The sequence below is a fragment of the Micropterus salmoides genome, unplaced genomic scaffold (genome assembly GCF_014851395.1).
Source record: "Micropterus salmoides isolate LMB-PRFRI ecotype aquatic unplaced genomic scaffold, ASM1485139v1 Ms_hic_scaffold_8, whole genome shotgun sequence".
Classification (NCBI taxonomy): domain Eukaryota; kingdom Metazoa; phylum Chordata; class Actinopteri; order Centrarchiformes; family Centrarchidae; genus Micropterus; species Micropterus salmoides.
In genome coordinates this window covers 32769246-32786145 of record NW_024044570.1, presented here as the reverse complement: position 1 = coordinate 32786145, position 16900 = coordinate 32769246, and the positions used below count along the sequence as shown (strand labels likewise).

The window sequence follows — 16900 nt, the reverse complement described above, 5'->3', positions numbered from 1 at the left end:
TAAACAGTGATTGCATTTCAATAGACAAACAATATAGAAAATTTAAAAACAACCACTGCAAGTCAGTGGGAACATTAACATTTTTTGGCAGCATTAAGTTCAAACACCATACAACTGTCTATATGTGCTTTTTAAAATCCTCTGGTTAAAATGCCGTGAACAGGATTTGATCTGTCAATCTTTGGATCTGAAGGGCAAAACCTTAACCAATGTTATTAACATTTTCCTTTCATCTTGTATGCTAACATAACATGTAATGCCTTCAAAGCACCAACAGAGGTCAATCGATGACCACAAATGCCTGCCACGGCACTGTCTTGCTTGCTAATATATTTTCTGTGATGTCTTGTGCACTATTGCAAAATAACATGAAGACACAGAAAGCTGGTTTTAAATCCAACACACTACCAAATGAGCCATTGAAGGAGCGCTATCACAAACTGCACAATTTGATCTTTTGTTAGTAGAAAAGTACATTTGCCATAAAAAAATTTTAGAACCCGTTTTTAGATAGCAAAAGGGAGTTACAAAACATTTCTTGGAAAGATCACCATCATTTCTGCAGTTTAAAGCTCAAATAGTATGTAGTTGCACATGTGCTGGAACAGTAAGCTCTTAACGTTGAGTAGGTTGGAAGAAATATGCGTCTCTTTCTCTCATTGAAACAAATTCATTTTGAAATGCGTAAAAATATTAATATAAAATGAACCATCAGATATCTGCAACAAACGTAGCACACCTCTCATGAAGAAGATGTACATTTTGAAGTTGTGGGACAAATGGTACAGGAGAAGATAGGTGCCAAAAAACATTTATATAAATAATAAAGAGCGACAACAACAAAATACAGCTCTCACACTAAAAATGTCTCCCTCTGTAGGGATCATTCCCACAATGTTGTCAGAAACCTATAATAACAATGTGAGCCTGTCAGTGACAAAAACAAAAACTTTAGTGGACGTACTTCGATGGGGTATAATGCCTGTAATGATTACGTTACAGTCCTGTTTGTTGTCCCAGTTAGTCACAGACACAAACCCATGGGAAAATAGGACCCAGGTTGAAAAATATCTAACACCCTTTAATTACTCAGTTTTGACATGGCTTAATTTGTCTTTTAGTTCACAACTAAATTAATTCACTTGTTCTTTTGATGTGGAATAGGAGGAAACTGATGAAATGCAACATAAACTTCTGTGTCCCTTGATTGTGTAGGAAGACCAGAGCCATGTCACACCCACGTCGCTGAATGGTGGAAACTACTCAGCCACGAGCAGCGTCCAGATCCAACCCCCAGGTACCCTGGTTTCCTTGCTTAGGCGAGGCCTGAGTTGGCCTAGGCGTGCTAGTCGCTCTGTGTGTGTATTGCCTCGATGGTTGTTGGGAAGTGTGTGTGAGTCTTTCACAGCTGCGAGGTCCCACGTCAGCAACTACTCGCATGACTATGTGTTCCTGTATGAGCTGCTGAGCCTGGGCTGTCCTCTGCTCTGCATGATGCACGAGGTGCTGGGACAGATCTACCAGGAGCCCCAGCTGGCCCAGCAGCAGCTCATCGGCCACCAGTTCGCATAGGAAGGGGAGTAGCGAGAGGCTTGTCTGGGCCATTTGACCTGATAGGAACCCAGATGGATTTAATTTTGTGTACTGCCCAAAATGGATGAATCAGGTTCATACGTGTGATCATTTTAAAACCAAATATTTGTATTTCCTGTATTGGTCCATGGTCATTATAGTTTTGTTTTTGAAGTCAAAATTTTTTTATTAAGCAACTTTTGCGCAATCACCTGGTCATCACCTGGTCTCCTGGTGTTGTACTGTGCTGAATGCATCTCTGACTCACATGGGCTTGTTCCAGGCTGCTGAAACTGTAAGCATCACCTAAATAATAATAATAATAAGCTAATTATCACATTTACTTCGCACAGCTGTCACCAGATAATATGTGACAGTCCGTTCAGTCTTGCTGGTCAGTTTGTGAAGTTCCTATTCCAACACATGAAATCGCTTCCAGTCATTTGACTCTGGCGAAGAACAGCCGATTAGATTTTCACAAAATGTCAAACCCTTCTCATCCTGCATTACAGACAGGCTCTGACGCATCTGAAATAATATGTTTTGATAATGTACCAAGGAGATTTAATTGCAGTAGAGGAACCTGGAACATGCCCTCTGACTGTAACCTTGAAAGTCATCTGGACAGTGTGATTTCATTTCAGTGAACTAGAATTACGTCAAAGTAACTCACGTCGTTTTTTGACATTACACTGACTCTGCATATTGCCTGCTGCACTTTAACTCTGCACGACAGAGATGTGCAATGGAAATGCCACAACAGTATTATTATTTTTTAATATAATTTCAGGAATGTCATTGAAATGACTGACTTTTTTTTGTGTTATTTTTTCACTTTATGTATTTTGATAAAGATTTCAAGATTTATTCCACTTTCTATATTTAAGGCTCGTTATTCATGGTTTTTATTGCCCCCCCACCCACCCACCCAAAAAAAATATGGCAATTTATCTTGAATATTTGAAAATGATTTAAAAAAAAAAAAATTGGGTGAAAAGGAAGTGATAAAAATTTGGATGTGTGAAGTAAATGTTTAACCATTGTGTTTACTGGAAGATGTTTTGGCATCTGCTCATCACAAGAGGACTGGTAACCGGTCTGCAAATATTGACTGAAAAGTCTTTTGGAGCATTTGGTTCTAAAATCGATTTGAAATTCAGTTTAGACTGATCTGTACCATTTTAAAAAAAAAAAAAAAAAAAAAAAAAAAAAAAAAAATTTAATAAAATAAAAGCCAAAAACAGTGAGCCTCATCTATAATCCTTGCAGGCTGTTTTTCTTTCTCGTTTATTCCTCAGTAGTGGACATATTTGCCTAAAAAGTAGAATCCATAAAAGACTCATGACTCTGTGAAAATATTTCACTTTGTTTTTAGGTTTTGCAATTCTTTTGTCATTTTGATAATTTTCTATGCCGCAAATTCTATGTTGTAAATCATGCCTGAGTTTAGTTCTGATCTTTGGTGTAACTGTGCAGAATTAGGGGTTAATTCTTAAAATGCACTGTTGAAGCAATGACCTGTATTTTGGTACTTCTCAAACTTCAGTTTACAATCTTATTGTAGTAACTTTATTGTTAACAGTACGTTTCCTTGTAATTTTCAGCACTGTTTTCTTCATTTCTTCATCTTCCATTTTCCTTTTCCCCCACATCTCCATGAATTTTCTTTTTATTCTTCAAATTTATTTTTCTCTGTTTTGTTCACTTCATTTTGTTCAGTCTGTTTCAAGTTTCCAATGCTGCACCCTCTGATTGGCTGATTCCTGCCAGCGGGGAAGGTGACAATTGGCCGGCTTTGGCCATAAGACTTTTTGCTTTTGCATTGGCTGCTTCTGTTGCTCCGCACCTTTTCCACCTAACCCAGATTAACCATGCCGAAGTTGCTGAAGGTGTTATGTGTAGCATCGAGGTTTGACGTATAGAATTCCAAATGAAATATTATACCTTGGTTAAATGACAATAAACCAGTTGCATCGTGTTAACCACATTTGGTCACCTCTGAATGCCACTTACACTTTTTATTCTAGCGTATCTCAAAAATAAGCCAATATGCCCTTTAAAGGAAGCAGCTGGCGACAAAGTCCACAAAAAGACCAAAACCAGCAATGTTAGTCTTTTTCTCGATACTTCCCAAAATTACCTACTACTGTGTGGCTCTCGGGATGTTGTCAGAGAGTTGGTCCGCTACTTTGGTCCACATTCAGATATCTCAGCAACTATTGGACGGATTGATATTTTACTCAGATATTTAAGGTTCCCAGAGGATGAAGCCTGCAGACTGTTGATCCCCTGACTTTTTGTCTGTCACTGCCAGCAAGACAAACATTTCACTTCTTAAGTGAAATAATCATGGTTACCCCATCGTCAATCCTATTGGCTTACGTGATCCCCTGATTTTTTTTCCCTAAGTCCCTCTATGAGGTTCACATAGGAGGTTTTGAGTAAAATGTCTCAACAACTGTGGGAAACCTCGCACACACATTCATGCTCCCCAAATGGTGCATCCTGGTGAATTTGAGTGAATTAAGTCATTAGGATTTTCTTTTTGTTTTGCACCATCATCAGCTCAAAATACTTTGACTCCAAAAGTAAGGACGTTTCCATCCAATTAGCAAAGGTTAGCATGCTAACAGACTAAACTAAGATGGTGATCTTGGTAAATATTATATATTCAGAAGATTCGTTGCTTTTTAGGTCTTTTCATGGGATTTTGGTTGTAATGGTTCATTAATGCAAACATAGCACCTTTTTAGTTGGTTTGTTTGTTTCTTAGTCGTCGTGTTAGTATGGTGTCATATCATCAGAGCTAACCCCACTAACACTCGTGTTGTGCTGTGTTCCTCTCTAACACCAAACGTCCATCTGAATGCCCCTGAATTATTATTTTTTCTCTCTGATGCATCATCAGCAGCAGCCTCCCTTCTTGTCAGGCTCGTTTGACAGTAACAAATGTGTCCACATGTCTGTGGTCTGTCTGTGGTTCCCTCTGTTTCAGAAGGAGCCCCTCCCCGCTCAGAGCCCCTCTCCAGATCTCTGTCATGCTCCTCCTAGACTTTGCTCAGGAGATCAGCAGCCCCATAGCAGCTTTTTGCACACTGCCAGATACATTTTGTTGGCTGTATTTTGTATGTTTCGTAGTTGTGTTTATAATAAGCCTTGAAGCAGCCTGCAAGCCTTGTTATTTGTTTTCCACATTAATAATTACTGTAAAAGTGCTTAATTTATGCTATTTATAAGCTGTAAATATATTCAAAAATAAATCGGTTTGATTACATACATAATTTGCTTCGTTGTTTCTTGCCAATTAGTTGAATTGCGTTCTTCGAATAATTCCAAGAAATCGAAGCTTAGACATGAGTGAGCAGCTGGCATTTGGGGTAACGTAATGTAATGGTCTAATTGAAAGATATTTCTGTATCTTTTAACCACAAAATTAACAACTTCATCGAAAGGCGTCTGTCAGAGCAAACCCTCTTCCCTCCTGTTTGCTAAGTCGACGTAACATCACCCACACAAATCATGTTCATAATCACAGCTTTTGTTAACAAATAACACGTGCTTTGTAACATCTGATGAAAAGCTGGACAACCTTGTAGGTGTGCAGCGGATTCAAAGGGAGGCACACGGCAGTGGGGCTAAACAGCTTCCCCTTAATCAGAGGGCTTGAAAAGCGTCTGCTGCGATAAAAGACAATCATCATTTTAATGTAACATGGGAAATGGCTATAATCAAATACAGATGAGCGAAGTTAAATTGAACCTAACTGAGCTGCACTCCCATCAACCTGAACAGAATTGAAGTGAATCACTTGTCAGTTCCTCCTGTCAGCTTCCTCATGGGTTCCCCTGGTGGGTCTGTTCTTTCCTTTCCTCTGGGTTCATGTCCATGTATCATTTGGTGAAGTTTTATGCTCCTGTGGATATTCTGTCCTCTGATAAACATTTAGCCTAACCCAAGTGAGAACGTTAGTGAAACATTAATAAAAGATCTGTTTTTTCTGTTATCTGATACGCACTCTGCATACAAAGGTTGTATCAAGATATTTTCATTTCTTTGCTGTGACCAAGTGGAATCACCTCTGTACAATGTTGACTTCATTACTCTGTGAGTACTGTTATGAACATGTCATGTATTTTATCAGTGCTTGTGTGGCAAATAGAGTATTTAGCTGTGGAGTACACTTTTAAAGAGCATGTGTCACTTTCAGAAGCAGAAAATATAGTAATTATTTTCAGTGTGAATGAAAAGTATATTAGGTTGTTTGCTGCCTAACAGGAATATATTTGTTTGGTACCATTCTTTGACATGCTACACTGATTGTTTTAGATAACATAGTGACTGCTAACCTGTTGTACTGCGGTAGACTCCCAGTAAGCCATTATGCATGAAATAAGCTATGTGCTAGTACATTTTTACTACAACTTAGGTTAGCATGAATTCTAATCTAGTTAAAACTAGCCTACATACTGTTTTTATTTGCAGGTGAGGCGTCAAGCTTTCATTCAGAGCAGCTTGGTAAAGGTCAGAAAACTGTCCCTGAAGACACAGAGATGGCTGTTGAAGCTCTGGATGCTTCCTGCATAGTCAAACCTACAGCGCAAGATACTACAGGGGCCAAGGGCTCAAGCCACGACAGTACCAAAGGTCAGTGTAGACCAATTTTCAGGCTCCCAAAATATGCAGCTCAGGGTAAATGCTGTTTCTGGTTGACTGACCTAAAGGAAGTTATTCTGTCTCTCAAAGCTTATACAAAAATACTGTGCTGCACAGATGGGTTTTCAGCCACTGTTATTACTTTATAATACGATATTCCCAGTGGGAGAATCTTCAACTGGCTGAACTTTAATTAGTGACCCGTGTGTGTGTGTTGGAGTTCCTCCCCCCGGTAATGTCCGGGACATCAGGGTGTGGCTTACATACTGAAGGTTTTCTCCCACACTTAGCTGAGTGCTTGTTATTTTATATTAGCAGCAGAGGCTGGGAACTCAACAGTCTTAGCTTTTAAAGCAGCTGCGTTGCCATGTACTCACTAGTCTGAAACTGTTGATATGTTGGAGGCACAACGGAGCTCTAAGCTAAACGCTAAGTACAGCCTCACAGAGCCGTTTGCTTGGCTTTGGATTTATAGTGTCTAACATTGCTTCATATATTTGCACCTTACAGGTGCATCTCATAAAGTTAGAGAGATAAAGATTTCTTTCTTGTAAATTACTTCAAAATGTGACACTTTCATATATTCTCGATCCATTACAAATAAAGGCCTTTTTTGTTTCAATCTTGATGATTACGGCTTACAGCATGGAAATCAAAAATCCGTATCTCAGCAGTCCAGTTAACTTTCCATGAATATGCTTTGATCCAGCACTCTGCGAACAGCCAGCCCCTTTCAGCAATGACCTGCTGTGACTTACCCTCCTTGTGGAGGGTTTCAGGGATTGTGTGTGTACTGAACCAGACTGAGAGATTAAAGGCTCTTCTCAGGTTGACATTTCTGTATTATTCATTCTTTATTCTCATAATCTAATATTTTGAGAGTTGGATTTTTGAGTTGTAAGCTGTATCATCAAGATTAAAACAATAAAAGGCCTGAAATATTTCGCTTTGTGTAGTGAATCTAGAATACATTATAGTTTCACTTTAAAATAAGAATTATCATCTCTTTAAAACAAAAAGTGGCAATCACCTGTAAGCACTTGATATGTGACCTGTATGTATGTAAGTGTGGAGAACCAGAGCCAACGCTCTTTCCTCAGAACACACTGTAGAGGATTTGGTCTCTGTGCTGTTCTTGTGTCATTTGACCAATCTCCCAAAAAATGAAGTCTGTCTGTGTGAGTTTATTATGGTCTCTGTCTCCAATCTCTGTAGATCACGGTAACACCAAACAGAATCATCGATGGAAACGAAAGATCAAAGCGAGTGAGTACTTGTCTGTGCATTGCTTTTCCTATCTTTAGTGCGATTTCCCTCGTTTTTAATTGTAACTTCCTTTAGGTCTGATTGAGAACTGAAGCCTGTGGTTTTGTGCTGTGTATTCCTTGAGATTTCTTTAAAAGTCTAAATCTGTAACTGTCACTGTGGATATGTGCTAACTGTCTGAGGTCAGGTGTACACACTGTTGTAATGCAGCACATGCAACACTAGAGGTCAGTGTTCTCTATTAAACACATGCGAAGAGTGTGAACTTTCTTGAGGTCTTAGAGATGTTTACTGGTTTCTGCAGAGTTTAAACACTGTCCTTTCTGACAGCAGCCATTTCCAAAAGTGTTCCCACAACTTTCTTGTTGTTGTTTTTTTTTTCAAAATCCTATTGATCTACTTTGTTTTGCAGCCTCAGGCTTGTTTTGTCTTTTTTCAAATGTTGCAGGTGTATGTGATCGATTGCTTTGTGTAGTAACAAGGCATTTGTGCACACAGTGTAGGTTTGTCACATAGCATTGGTCTGTAATGCAGAATGGCTCTCACCTCCCTCAGAAAGATTAATGCTTCACAGTGGCTGGATTTTTAGCTGGATTTACCACAACACATTTTCTCTTCATGCAAATCTCTTTAATGCCTCTTCTGTCTTTCACATTTGCACAATAAACAGCATCACTTATTTTATACGGTTCTTGGGTCCCGTTATGAGTTTATTGTTACACGTGTAACCTGCACTGGTGTAACTGTACAATAAGCATTTATCACAGCAACATTTTAACCTGTCATAATAGAAAAAACACAGTTGTTACTTGCATATAAGTGCCCCAGTAAGTCATGACAGTGAGTCAGCATAAAGTGCCGGGACCCTACATGGAATTCAGCAATCATTCATTTTATTATTTACACCTGTGTTTTTCCTACTGTGACAAGTCAAAATGTCTGCTGTGAAAGAGGTCTGTGTTTTGTTGGTGCTCATATATCTTAAAGAGAGTTGGTTTAGTATTGATGTTACTGTGTGTTTAGAAGCAACTACGATGAACATCTTCAATTAAGATGATGCATTTGTTGAAAGCGACTTACAGTAAATACGTTCAGCTTCCTTTGGGACGAGAGCTCGATGTCATCCCTCTCACACAAACAGCTGAGTGTGCTTTCTGCCCTCATACAGCCTTCCCTCTGATCTTCATCAAGCGCTTCCAGAGAAGCTGGCCGCAGGACAAAGAGGGACCAGAGACTGTCCCTGAATCTGAGTCTGACTTTGAAGAGATCACTTCAGCAGAAAAACAAACTGTATGTTACATAGAACATATTCTACATTTATTGGAAACAGAACTCATAAAGTTGATACTTTTAGAACCGTCCCATCATTGGAATTATATAACTACAGTAATAGTAATGTCTTCTGTGGAATTCATTGACATTGCATAGATATTTTTAATAACCCTGTGTGTGCATAGCAATAGACTTTTTGTGCGTTGATGAGCCTCCTGTTGTCTCAGAACTCCGACAGCAGTTCCAAGACATCAGCAGACACCCAGAATCCCCAAGAGGGAAGTGAGGAGACTGAAGAGCCCTCAGCTACGATAAAGAGAGTCTGCAACGTGTCCAGCCCAAAGAAACGCTTGATGTTATCTCTTTCTGAGAAAGAGAAGCTTCTGAACTGGGACGTGCTGGCCACACCAGAGGAAATTAACATCAACACCAAAAACACACATCAACATGAAGACCAGGTGGAGTAATTTATTAAGCAGCAATATCAGTTGCTCTAGAAATTATTAGCCTGCACGTTACTTTTATTTCTGATTTTTAGCTCTACTTCCTTCTACAGTGGTAGATCCACACAGAGATGTGGGCACGATAAGAGGCGCTAATTCCACATTATGTTGACCGCATTTTTCCTCTGATGTTTTATCAGGTACAAGCAGAGACAGAAGAAGATAAGCCTCAGACAGACTCGGGCCAGGATGGGGAACCATCCCAAAGCCAAGCCTCTCCCTCTTCCCCGTCAGCCTTACAGCTTATAGCCAACGCCTTCAGGAGGACATTTAGTGTGACCAATCCCTCCAGCAGCTCCAACACTGCAGTCACAATGTTTGTAGAAAATACTTAACTTTCATAGTTTATTTTGAGCACCACATTAAAGCTTCTGTAGGCAAGATTTTTCTGTAAAAATCCACCTGTCTTATCGGTCTAAACTGCCTTCTTTGCTTTTTCTGGATTGAATTCAAATTAAATGTACCTACCTTTTGTTTTATATCATGATTTGTCTTTCGCTGTACCAGGAGGAACAAACGTGACAGATCCCGCAAACAGAGGCCCATGTCAGAAGGAGATTTCAACTTTAGCTCCCTCTTCAGCAGCGTGGGTTCAGAGCCAGGCAATCGTGAAGCTCAGTGGGCGTCTGTAGGGGGCGATCCGTGGGGTGCCGGGCGGGACCTGCCCTCTCTCTTGCAGCAGGTGTCCCTAAAGGGCCGTAGAGACTCTGGAGGGGTGTTCTCTGACAACATGGCTTCGTTTCCCCGCCGAAGGGTCAATTTGTTCTCATCCCTAAGGCTGAGGAAAAGGCAGGGGTCAGAGAGCGAGGGGCAGGAGCAGGAGGTGCAAAAGGAAATCAGGACAATACTCACCAACCTCAGAAACAAAGGTTAGTCACAACCTTTTGCCACATAATCCTTTAAATCTGCATTAATAGAGTTTTGGCCACTTGGGGGCATTGCAACAAACCTATCCAACAGACATTGTGCAAAATAAGCATATATATATATATATATAGTGAACACCTGGCACCTATACAGAACACATGCTAATTATACCATAGCAGAGCATCTAGCTGGTCTGCTAGATGGTCTGTCTGGCAAGCAGACACAGAGCAAAATTAGCATTTATTTAGAGTCATGTTTCTGTCCACAAACAGCCGCTTGCTGATTCTGAACGGGACACTGATAAGAGCAGTGAGAATCACCCAAACAGAAAATATGTGGGCCTAAAAACCAAAACAATGAGCTGAAAGTCAGCGTCCTAAAGCTCATTGTTTTGGTTTAGCTGAAGGATGCTAAAATGCATGTGGAGCTGAGGAGAACTGCAGAGTTGGATACGAATTCTGTGGGTTCATAACTCATTTCAACTGTCATTTGATTCATTGTTAACAAAAGCAACTTTAATCCTATCTCCAGGGGATAGTTATCTGTGTGATCCTGTTAAAAAAAACCTACATTCTTTCATGTCATCACGTTTGATGACGTCATTACATTACCTGTGGTGCAAAACAGTCTGATATCGCGCGGTGGCACCAGGGGAGAAGCAGGTCAATAGGAATGTCAGTTATGTTGAGAGAAATACTCAGTCAGTAGTTTAACAAACTTAGCATAGTTTAGTGTATATATACACAGTAGTGTACTTAGTAGTTTTCTAGTGCATTTTGAGCTCTTTTTATTTGTCTTGAGGAAAAGATACTGGAGGTTTTGGAGAGTTTGTTCATGGGGAGTAATGAAGAAGAAGCTCTTTCATCCATCTTTCCCAACATCCCCTGAGCATCAGCACATAAGACCGCCCCTGTCCAGCGTTTCAGAAGAATTACTGTCAGATGTGGAATTCTTCCCACAATTGTCGCCATGATCACTGGGCTTGCGAGCGTGGCTGCAGCAGTTGTAGCCACAGGAGTCAAAGCTGTGCTCACATGGGGCTGTTCTTTTGAAGCTTTATTTTATTTATTTTTTTGGACAGCAAAACTATTTAAACTTTGTCTGACTGTGGCCATCAAAGCTAAAAGTGGGCTTCAACAGTCAATCATAAACAAGCCAACAAAGTGGGGAATAAAACTTTTTTGTTTTAGCAGACTCAAATGGCTACATGGTGAACTATAACATGCTGTATGTACAGGAAAGGCCAGAACATTCACTTCTGGTTAAAGTGAAGCAATATCTACTTAGGACATTGTGACAGGCTGCATATGTCTGAGTAATGAGTTCAACCAAAGTGACGTTTCCTTCTCAAATTGTTCCATTTAAATTGGCCTAAAAAGGTAAAACTGTCTAATAATTCAAAATAAAAAGCAAAGAAACACCATTTTACAACAGAAATTATTTTTTGGCCATTAGATATATCTTATATCTCAACCCCCCCTGGGAACCACTGGTTTGATGGGTCATAGAAGTCAAATACAAAAAAAGATTTTTGTCCAATGTTCTTTTCTTATATTACAAGTCACTTGGCAATTCTCATTTTTTTATTTCTTTTCCCAGCCTCTAGTCAACAGAATGTGGAAGAGCCTTCCTCTAGTGACGATGAAAATGAGAACCTGACATCCAATCAGAAGGTTTGTACGGACCATTTCTATGAACTGAAAGACCACAGCACAATGCAGGGAAGTTTAATGGATACTGTATTGGCAATTGTGCACATTTTCTGAAAAGTTCCGTACTTCCTGTCACAGCTATGTACAGAGAGACAGAGGAGGAGGCAGGAGAAGACGGTGGCCCAGCAGGCTAAAAGAGAAGAGCTGAAGAGGCTTCACAGAGCTCAGGTACTATTTACTTTCCTTTTAGAGTCACTCATTTTTAATTCATAGTTTTCAGTCACGTGACATGCGCGGTGACCTGGAGGGCAAAACAACAGATCAACATAGCGTCTCACACCGCGACTCCCCCGTAGAGACAAAAGCAGGTAAATTTTATTTGGATCACCTCTCAACTTAAGAAAAAGAAAGAGGTGCAGACAAACTGCAAGTGTTGGGCACTTCCGATCCATATAAGCTTACAGCATCCGCTGCCACATTTCTATCGTTAAAAACCGCCAGGTCCCTGCGGTACCTCACCTAACACAGCCCAGGCCTGTCTCCTCCTTGATTAGTGCATCCGAAAGCACAACAACCATCCAGCATTTTGGCAACGCAAAAGTAACAAAATCAGAGTAACAGTGTATCACTTGCTTCCCTGTTGGCAGGCAGCGGAAGATAACGTCTTCTTTGCCCTCTATGGGAGCGTTTTCTTTCGAATGTGACGTCACGTGAAAAATATGAATTGAATGGTTCGGAGAGATGCCTCAGTACAATGCATCTCTTAGTGGACAAAAAAAGTGAAATCCCCACTTTCTGTCCGACTGAAGTGCTTCCACAGATCATGATAGATTTGTCAACATTTACCTGATGCTCTGGTGCAAAGGTATACTGCTCCCACTGACTGAAGAGATCCACTGTGTTTGGTATAGTACAACTCAGTATCACTGCACTGAAAATGTACTTATTATGGGTTGTTCAGATTTAACAGAGTGGTGTCATTGGGGCTCAAGAGCATTTTCATATTCTTTTCCTAACTTTCTCTTAATTTTTGTACGTTGGGCTCGTACGAGCATGTCACGTCAGATTAAATGTGCATTCATAAGAATTGTAAATTAGCATGATTAATGGCCCTATAATACCTATAATATAATACTGTACCATATGTCAGGAAGTGTTCATTTATGAAAATGGCATCCATGAGTAAAAAGAAGAGCTTTATGAAGTCCATCTTTCAGAGCACAATAAAGGAAAGCCTGTCATTTTAGACAACGTCAGCAGAGAAATTAGGGTAAAAGGGTTGGATTGGTGTGTCTTGTCTGTGGAGTTGCTGATTTTCAAACTCAATATTGAGTTTTCAAACTCACACATTAGGCCCACTGTTCTTAACCTTTATGTTGGATTCTGATCCTGTCCCCTGTAGGGGGTGATGTGATGTGTACATTAAAGTTGCACTAGGCACCAGTCTAAATTTCTTCTTTAGGCTGCAAAAAGTAAAAAATATATTATGGTCACAATTTTTTACAAAAGCAAATCAATATCCATAATGTTTGTTTAGGTTGTGTGTTTATATTATTGGCCTACATATCCTCATTGGATTCTCAATTGTCACTCCCACATACCAATATCAGTAGAAGCCTCAAAAATCCAAGATTGGTCAGGCTATGAGGAGATGAGAAGTTTGATACCGCTCTCATGTCTGTACAGACTGGCTAGAGCCAGGTGACGTTTAGCTTAGCTTAAGACTGGAAGGAGGAGAAGCTCACTTAGAAGGTGTTAATCAGTGAGCTGTAGAGGTGCTGGTAAGAGATTTTTCTTATCTTTGGACAGAGCCAGGCTAGCTGTTTCCCCCTGTTTCCAGTCTTTACCTACATGGCAGAGGGGGTATCGATCGTTTCATCTAACTCTCGGCAACAAAGTGAATACAGATATTAATAATAATATTATAATCAAACCATGCAGGTAGTTTTCGGCAGTTTTCTGTTTCTGTGATATCTGTCTCTGAGATTTTTACCATGACCCCAATCCAGTGAAGATGAATGGGATATTGTATGTTACTCTTTTATTGTAATTACTTTCTACCAAAGTAATGGGGCCTATAAGAATAGTTGACCTTGTGTTCTCTGGAATATCCAGAGTAAGAGAGAGAGAGAGAGAGAGAGAGAGAGAGAGAGAGAGAGAGAGAGAGAGATCACATGCATGGTGGAGGCAGAAATAATCATCTCCTTTCATCGTGTGTCACATAATGTCCCACTTTTGCATCGCTCAGGCCATCCAAAGACAACTGGAGGAGGTCGCTGAGAAACAGAGAGACCTAGAAGAGAGAGGAGTGGCTATAGAAAAGATCATAAGAGGAGAAACAGGTACTGAACAACACACAAAGACCAGTGTCCTACAAAAGTCCTTCAACCTGTAAAAGACATTACAAAGCTACTTTTAAAGACAGAATCCTGAACCATTACAACTCGGCTCAATGGAAATCCACTGAAAGCCTCATTCTTCATCTTGTTTTAACTCCTGTGCCCATACTTCTCAGAGCATTTAGAAAAAAAAGTGTTGCCAGGTTAAAAGCCTCTACAGCTCTATACCCTCTATCCTACTTCCTTCATTCTTCTCTCCTACCTTCCTTCCTTTGTTCCCTCTTTGCTTCCTCTCTTTTCCTCTCCCAGAATCATCTCAGACTGATGACAGTGACGAGGGCCAGCTCTATCAGTCCTGGTTTAAACTCGTTCTGGAGAACAACAGATTGGCTCGCTATGAGTCCGAGCTCATGATCTTGTAAGTGACTGTGTCAGATCACACACGGGTTAAAGATTTGAAGGGGAAAACATTACGTTAATATTGCAACAATTCATATTTCTCACCAGCTGAAGTCACCCATTTCTCCTCTCTCTTAGTGCTCAGGAACTTGAACTGCAGGACACACAGAGCCGACTGCAGCAAGATCTGCGGTGCAGGATGGCAGTAGAAGGTAAGGGTTAAACATACGCACACAAATGCACAATCTGAAAGTCAGACATAATAGTTCACAAACCTCTTCCCACCTTCCTCTGCTCTCTTCCACATCACTCCAGATACAAAGAAGAGTGCCTCTGAGCTGCAGGAGGAGCAGGAGGTCCTGTCAGAGATCATGAGGACAGTGGAGAAGCGAGACATGTTGGTCTCTATACTGGAGGAGCAGAGGCTGAAGGAGAGGGCTGAGGACAAGGACCTGGAGAGCCTCTTGCTCACCAAGGGCTACGAGTTTCATTGGAACCAGGCAGATGACAGCTGGGCGCAGGAGAAGCTGGAGTGAAAGCTGAATGTTGAGCACCTCAGTGGTTAAGAGCAGGATGATTAGTACAGGGTAGAAAAGAACTGTAAGGCGCTATTTAAAAACAAAGAGTGACATTTTATCATAATATTTTGTGCCCGGCTTATTTTCATCAAGATATAAATCTAGAAAATGTGGCGGATGGAGATGTCATGAAAGTCTAGGTGTTTATTCACCCTAAAGAAGACAGCCAGGATTAATCTAGTCTCAGTTTATGCTGGAATGCTGAGTTTAGAGATTGAGGAAGAGTGGAAATGGATGCTGAGATAATGACTTCCCTCACAGCCATGAGGGGTAATAATGTCTCTGCCATTAAGGTTATTTGACCTCTGTGCTGTCAGTCTGTCATGGCCCGGGCTAACACTGACCTGAAACTGGATGTGCAATATGCTTAACCACTTATAATAATTGGACTGACTGCCTAATCAACTGCTTTATGTGGTTGCTTGCCGTGTGACAGATTTGTCCCTACTGAAACAGAGTGTAGCCTCACTGGAGAACACATGGAACGATGCAACACCTTCCCTGAAGTTTTATTGTTCTGCACAGCGTGATTTGTTTTAAATGTGTCATTAAATGTCAGAGACGAGCTTTATGGAATTCACTGTTAGTCACCTTGTAGCTATGTGTGTGAGTGTAAGCTCTCTTATCTATTTTACTATATTTTTTCACTTTGTGCTGGAACACTGTCAAACAAAATTAAATTGTATTTACACCCAGACACCAATCCGCATAGGAGAACTGTTGCATATTTGTAGTCAGCTGGGAAGATGTACCTCTGCAAGGTAGCTGAAGACTGAATCACAGGTCGAAACATTCATGCAAGTTGCACATCTGGCCACACCACTGTCAGTGATGTCATAGCCCTTGTCTTCCATTAGCCATTAAAACCAACCACCTGCTGTGATGTCACTGATGGGGTCATGGCCAGAGTTGCATCCCTCCAAAGTTATCTGCTCTTTCTATTTCAGAGAGGATTTCCCCTCTGACTGCTGCCAGCTGAACTGTGATTGTGTCATTTTGGTTTTAACCTAGTGTATGGGCTGTGAGTGAAAATGACAGGCTTACCTCCCTCATGAGAAAATGAATAATGTGTTTACATGAGTTTTAATCCCAGGTCAAGGACCCACACACTCATTTGGTCCCTGAGCTTTATATGTTATGTTCGTGTATGTTGTAAATTAACAAACACTAAATTCAGAATAAGTTATGTTTTCATGATAAAAACTGTAAATTGTGTTATGTTTCTATATGTTTTGGTTTTATGCCACTTCAAGTTTAAATGGAAAATATCTTCAATAAAAATGTACTGTAAAATTGTGAGTACTGGTGGTTACATATTTTTATTTAGAGAGTGGTTAGGGTTGTTCCTCTTACCTATTGAAACATGAGCATCTCATTAACAGTAGACCATCTCAGATTTTTTAATTTGCTTGTTTAAATTTTGGACGTGTGTGTGGCTGGATAGAGAGAGAGAGATAGATAGATGTATGAAGAGGTATTCTAATATACGCCGACAAATAAAAAATTGAGAGCAGTAAAATAAAGTAACAGAGAAAATAAGTGCTTTGTCCAAACCCTTTGCGAAGCACGTCCTCTTGTGGTATATATATTTTAGTTATTTTAAGTGCTTGACACCCCCCGCTCCTCCTGCTGCCCCTCGGCCAGCAGCTGTGAACCTGACCCCCGAGGACCTCCCACTCCCGCGGTCAGCAGCCTCCCCCTCCTCTCCCAGCCGTCCTCCTGAGAGGAGGGGCCACTCACGCCTGCCAACTTCGGGAGAAAATGTCTGGAATTCCGTTTCCGCTTTAGGGAGTGGACGG

The 16900-nt window shown here is 40.6% G+C and overlaps 1 protein-coding gene and 1 long non-coding RNA gene across 4 annotated transcripts in view; one reads left to right on the top strand and one right to left on the bottom strand.

Annotated features, from left to right (window-relative positions):
• LOC119894420 (protein-methionine sulfoxide oxidase mical2b-like) overlaps window positions 1-16398 on the top strand; it is a 42279-nt gene extending 25881 nt beyond the window's left edge. For all 3 annotated transcript variants that reach the window (XM_038707164.1, XM_038707163.1, XM_038707162.1), the window contains 13 exons: window positions 1216-1297; window positions 6055-6216; window positions 7441-7491; window positions 8660-8781; window positions 8991-9221; window positions 9407-9582; window positions 9774-10135; window positions 11733-11806; window positions 11924-12013; window positions 14034-14127; window positions 14434-14542; window positions 14662-14735; window positions 14839-16398. In XM_038707164.1, coding sequence (XP_038563092.1) covers window positions 1216-1297; window positions 6055-6216; window positions 7441-7491; window positions 8660-8781; window positions 8991-9221; window positions 9407-9582; window positions 9774-10135; window positions 11733-11806; window positions 11924-12013; window positions 14034-14127; window positions 14434-14542; window positions 14662-14735; window positions 14839-15059 — 1848 coding nt within the window. In that variant the 3' untranslated portion in view covers window positions 15060-16398. The remainder of the gene's footprint in view (window positions 1-1215; window positions 1298-6054; window positions 6217-7440; window positions 7492-8659; window positions 8782-8990; window positions 9222-9406; window positions 9583-9773; window positions 10136-11732; window positions 11807-11923; window positions 12014-14033; window positions 14128-14433; window positions 14543-14661; window positions 14736-14838) is intronic.
• LOC119894422 lies at window positions 13812-14931 on the bottom strand. Its single transcript, XR_005442920.1, has 4 exons — window positions 14799-14931; window positions 14629-14710; window positions 14387-14495; window positions 13812-14078 (listed from the first exon to the last, which is right to left on the bottom strand). It is a non-coding gene; the product is annotated as an uncharacterized LOC119894422 (long non-coding RNA).
• Window positions 16399-16900: the final 502 nt, after the last annotated feature.